Below are 5,958 nucleotides of genomic sequence, written 5' to 3' on the forward strand. Positions count from 1 at the left end.
GAAGGCAAGAAGACACGATGGGCAGCTTGGCCGGCGCGCGACGAGCAGGGCGGCGACGGCGGTGCGCTGTCAGTAGGGCGGCGCGGCGGAGCTATGTGAGCAGAGGGTGGCGGAGGAGGCAGAGGCCGGCGTGCGGCAAGGAGGCGGCCGGCCGGCCGCGACCAGCAAGGGGGGGGGGGCGAGTATGTGGGCACGTGGGTGGGGACCGGGAGGAAAAGTATGAAGAGGCGAGTGAGAGGCTGACAGTGGGCCATTGACATGCAAAATCTTCTCTCTCCGCCCCCAACAGCCCCCCGGTGGCCTGGGATCGCCGTGGTACCGCCGGCTCTGTTTTTTGTCAAATCCGGCGTTTTTTAAGGTCGTGGGGGCGTGAGTGGAGAGTTTTTCGCCCGCTGGCACTGAAAAAGTGCCTCTGGGGGGCTTCTTGGGGAGCCTAGTGGAGATGCTCTTATCTCCTTGGAACTCTTCTATGTATCCGATTGTAGTAACCAATTAATGGTTGAGATTTTGTATAGTTCATAGATAGATTAATCACAGGCCAGTAGAAATGTGCTAGTACGGTAGTACCTTGATTTATTCCACAAACAGCAGAGCTGTAGAGGTGTGGTTATAGCTCTATTACCATGGCTAATAGTAAACTGGTCATCGTCAGGGGAATAAAAGTAGCAGCTAGGTAAATTATTCAGGGTCAAACCAATCTATAATTCGTTCCTGGCTGCCCTCAAGATCTGCAAAGGGTCTTCACCAATACACCCCCTCTCTGGTTTTGTCTTAGCAGCGAAACGATGTGACTGTCTAGATTGAGTAAGTTAGTACTTGTTTCTTAATCTGGTTGAGTTAATATCAGGTTCGCCATTGATTTGTTTCCTGAATGGCCTTTCATCCCAAACTAAAGTACCAGACTGTAGATTAAAGTGTTAGGTATGGCGTGGCTTGGGCTGTGGACAATGCCTTCAGACTTGCCCGTCCCAGCTCCAATTATGTCTTGTTCTATCTGCCTCGGAGCCTGGCATTAACTATTTCACTGCACACTTGATTATTCAAACTAGAAATGAATTGCTTTAGGGTTATAGAATAGATATCTTAACGTGTTCCGTTTGGTTGGAGACACTAAGAACTGGAGAACTTTGTGAAAACAGTAAGATCAATCACAACCGGTGAGTAGGATAACAGGATGCAGCTACTGATTTAGCAGCCCTACTAAATAGATGTAGGTGGTATTCCATAGTATAACCCCAGTAACTTGTGCTGAGAAAACAAATATGCCTTTGTGAACAGACATTTGATCGCTTTTGTTCTATTTATATATTAGCTACATAATGTTTGTGAATATATATAGGTGGGAGCCCAGCTCTGGCTTCTGTCTGACCCCCCGTGGAAGCAACTTTAGCCACTTTCGACTCAAAAGATGAAGTAGGATGTAGGCAGAATGGGAGATTCTATCTCCTTGGGACTCTTCTACGTGTCCGATTGTAGTAGTCAATTAACAGTTGAGATTTGGTATAGTACCTACATAGTGGTTGTAGCTCTATTAGCGTGGCTAGTAGTAAATTGTTCAGGGGCACAAAAGTAGCCGCTCAGTAAAGTATTCAGGGTCAAACCAGTTAATCTATAATTTGTTCCTTGCCGCCCTCAAGATCTGCAAAGGTCCTTCACCAATTATTATTCTCTTTCGCCAAACGTTTAGCATTGCATTGCTACACACTGTTTAGAGCCCCTCCAGTTTTGTCTTAGCAGCGAAACAATGTGACCGTCTAGATGAAGTAAGTTAGCACCTGAATTTTGATCTGCTTCAGTTAATGTCAGGTTCACCATCGATTTGTTTCGTGAATGGTCTTTCACCCCAAACCCATGTACCAAACTCTAGATTAAAGTGTTAGATGCGGCGCGGCTAGTGCTTGTGGACAATGCCTTCAGACTTCTCCATCCTAGCTGCAGCTATGTCTCGTTTAAACTATTTCAATACACACTTGATTTTTCAAACTATAAATGAATTGCTTTGGGGTCATAGATATCTACACGCGTTCCATTTGTTTGGGGACACAAAGAAGTGGAGAACATCGCAAAAATGGTGAGATCAATCACAAACAGTGAGTAGGATAACAGGATAAGTACACTTGGAAAAAAGAGAGGCAGTTACTGATTTAGCAGCCCTACTAAATAGATGTAGGTGGTATACCATAGTATAATGCCATTATATGATATAATTCTATTTATACATTATCTACATATAATGTTTGTGCATATATGTAGGTGGGAGCCCAGATGTGGTTTCTGGTTTGACCCCCTGTGAGTTTAGCCACTTCGGCTAAAATTTGTCGGGTTCGGCTCGGGGTCTCCTGTAGCTCCTTAATATAATTCCGCGGGGTTCCTCCCCTATTGGATTATATTAAAAAAAATGTTTGTGCACATATTCAGTTGTGTTGTTGACTATCATGTAGGCCTGCTGTGGACAATGGAGGGGATGTTGCATGCTAAGAGATGATCACCTGGAGCACCCCATCCCTTTCATTTCTTCGCCCCGGTCATCCAAGTCGGCTATCATGGTTCTAGGGGCTTTGTACCTATTTTAAGCATGTCTGCAGTTTGACTGACGGTGATTAATTTAAACTTAGAGCTGTGAGAGTATCAGTACGGGTGTAGCTAGGAACGTGTTGGTTCTGGAGTGTGATCCATGCTTGCATTACTCTGTGCCTAGGTGAATTACGAATGCTATCATCACATCGTTTGTATTACTGGATCATGGCTGTTGGCGTGTTGAGAATTGGTCGTATGTCTGTTCATATGGATGATTAATTTAAGCTGTCCACGGTTTCACCAATTTCAAGTCTGTTTTAGCAATGCAGTTTTGCTTGTCGACTCGTTTTTCTTTTGAAAAAAAAGAAAAGGAAAAAAAATCATGCAATATGTGGGGATTGAAAAGTGATCACAAGGCAGAGAAAGGGCCTAATACTTTCCGTTAGCTCGTTCCACATAATTAGCTGGAACTTCACATTCGTGGGTCCCGGCAAAACAGGCTAGTGGCAGACGAAGGTAAATACTTAGGATATAATATAATAATACTAGTAAATAGGCAGAAGAACAAGCCCTCACAACCAGTCAAAGCTGAGAGATGCTATCAATCTTGCAGTCATCCGATCCCAAGTTCCCTCCCTGATCTGATGTGAAGCAACACATTTCCTTTTGTCCAAACCGTTGGTCTAGTTTCCGTTTGTCAAGTACTATATGTTTTAAGAACGAATGTAGTACTCCATTTGTTCTAGTAACTAGTTAAGCTTCACAGGGATGAACTGTAACTACTTTTTGGCTTAACTGGGTCTGCAATGAAAAGATGCGGCATAAACACGGCAACAAAAAGGGCACAAACAGGCTCAGCTAGTAGTAGCAGCAGCAGTAAGGAACTAAGGATATGCAAGGCAACAACATAAGCCACCAGCACATCCAAGCAGAACACGGCACCTGCTATCCGCTAGGTTCTACAGTGATGGGATTATATAGCACTTGCTCTACTTTGGTTCTACCTTCTACGGTGATGGGATATACAAGTTTTTCTCCAATGTAGGCAAATGTTTCACAACAGGGAAACCGCAGCGCCTACGGGCCACAGCTACAGCAGCTCACTTCTTGCCCCGGCCCTTGGACTTCTTGGATTTCTACTTGCTCTTGTGCTTCTGCACTGCCTTTCTGGAAGTCGAGGCCGCAGCTTCTCCCGTGTCAGGTTCGTCGTCATGTGAGCATACGTCGGCATCAGCCTGAGGCTGGACAGCAGCAGCGCTGCTCCAGTCATTCATGCTTTTCTTTGTCGCTTCAATCCTCCTTAGGCTTGCTTTAGGCCCTGTTTGCTTCAGCTTTTAACGACGGATTCCGCTGCCGCGCATCAGAATTTGAACCAAAGGCCGAACCCAGTAGAATTTGATTTCAGAAATCTACTGCCAAAATTTAAACCAAAAGCGAAAGCAGCTGAGGACGTGCTTTCCAAAATCTGATTCCGCTGAGGGTCAAAATCTGAAAAAGCTATATCAGCTGGTTTGCCAAATGACCTACATCTTTTTCACATCAGATTTTCCACAGCTGTTTTTCCACAGCAGATTTTTTACAGCTGCTTTTAGAAATCCACAGCCAAACCAAACAGGGCCTCAGTCAGCACTCGGAAGATTAGCTGCAGTTTGTTCTCACCTTGGCACAACTTCTCCACAGCAAGAAAAGCTCTTCCCCTCACTCTGTGATGACCAAAATAATTCACACGAAGTGGTAAATTTTCACAAGACATGGGGGTAACCTAGTCATGTCTCTTACACTAGTCTTGAGGGTGCATATCTGCGGCATTTGTACTGCATTTAAGAATTTTATAGTTGGCCCTGAATTAACATTCGCTTACCTGCCAGAACCATTTTCGAACTCATTGCAGATGCGCCTGACATTGTCCAACAATCGTTTATCAATCCCTGCTGGAGTGTTAATTTCCAGCCATGGAAGGGCACTTACAAGGAGTTCAATGAGAGCAACTTCAATGGGACGACCCATTTTGTCCGCGGCTGTCTGTTTGGGTCGGCGCGGACAAGAAAGTTGGCCCAATGCGTCGACCCAAACGGACGCGCGTCCGCTTTCGCCCGCCTGTCGACCATTCCCGACTCATTTTTGAGCTGGATTTGCGTCAACACGGACACAAGATGGACGCGCGTGCTCGCCCTCTTTTTTTACCGGGCCCGCTGGTCGGTGGCACATTGGATTGGCCTCTCCACATCAAACAGTACACCCTCGCCCGCCTGCTTCGTCGCCGGCGCCGCCGGCCATTTTTTTTCCAATAAAATGGATACATAGATAGTTCTAGCGTACACAGATAAAAGAAAAGACCACTACTCGTCGCTTTCTGACTCCGACTCAGTAATGTCCTCCTCCGACGTCTGAATGTAGGCGTCAGCATGCTGCTCGTCTTCAAAGTCCCAACCTGACGTTTCTCGTAGCTTCAGTTTCAATTGAGCGGCCTGCTTCCGCGAACGCTTGTCCTCCTGATAGGCGGCTCGCTCCGTCCTCCTCGCGTCCCTCTCTAACCTCCTTTGCTTGTAGAATTGGCGCTCGTCGACGATGTCCTGCGGGAAGCGTTCGTGCCACACCACCATGGCTTCCACATCCATCTCGGCGATGGCGAGGCGACGTTGCCGCCTCCGGTGGACACGACGATCCTCGTCGATGAAAAGCCGCGGGAGAGGCGCCAGATCCTACGCCCGCTGGCTCGACGCGTCGGGAAAATTCATATCCCGACGAGGCCTCAAGAGGCGCCACGCCGCCGTGTCGTGCGCGCGGGCCGCCTCCTCTGCGGTGTCGAAGGTGCCGAGGATGAAACGTTTCTCGCGAAACCAGATCTCGGAGAAGGTGCCGGAGCGGCGCTCGCGGACTCCGCAAAAATCCGAAGCGCCCAGGCGGCGGATCGACATGGTGGCGTAGAGGCGAGACGAGTGAGCGGCGGACAACGAGCGAGACAGAGTGTGGAGGGAGCGCCTTCTTATAACGAGCACCGGCCGCGGCGCGTGCGCGAACCATTCCCGCGCGCTAGGCCGCTTTCCCCCGCGCGCGTGAACCTTTCTCGCGCGCTGGAGCGCCAGCTGGCATGATTTAAAGCGCACATGCGGTTATGAAATGGGTCGGCCCGTTGGGCGCACTGCCGACCCAAAACTAAAAGAGGGCGAACGGCGGGCGGGCGGCCGACCCAAATGGACAAAAAACGGATAAAAACACCGTCCGTTTGGGTCGGCCCGTTGGAGTTGCTCTGATGGCCCTTGGATTTTCCTGCACAAATTAACTTTTTTAGAATAACTTGGCAGCTGGGAACATTGGGACCAACTGGATGATAACAAAACAAGCATTATAACATTTGAAACTCACGAGGCCTTCGGCTCGAAGAGTCTCAAGCTTCTCAATGAGTATGTCATCAGCTAAAGCCATCTCACTACTACGCTC

General features: G+C 48.1%; 1 protein-coding gene across 1 annotated transcript in view; it reads left to right on the top strand.

Moving 5' to 3' along the window:
• The window catches only part of LOC119356341, a 4,934-nt gene extending 2,113 nt beyond the window's left edge, over nucleotides 1-2,821 (top strand). The window contains exon 3 of the mRNA XM_037623284.1: nucleotides 2,442-2,821. Coding sequence (XP_037479181.1) covers nucleotides 2,442-2,478 — 37 coding nt within the window. The 3' untranslated portion in view covers nucleotides 2,479-2,821. The remainder of the gene's footprint in view (nucleotides 1-2,441) is intronic.
• The last annotated feature ends 3,137 nt before the right edge of the window (nucleotides 2,822-5,958 follow it).

This window comes from Triticum dicoccoides, chromosome 2A, assembly GCF_002162155.2.
Source record: "Triticum dicoccoides isolate Atlit2015 ecotype Zavitan chromosome 2A, WEW_v2.0, whole genome shotgun sequence".
In the NCBI taxonomy this organism is placed as follows: domain Eukaryota; kingdom Viridiplantae; phylum Streptophyta; class Magnoliopsida; order Poales; family Poaceae; genus Triticum; species Triticum dicoccoides.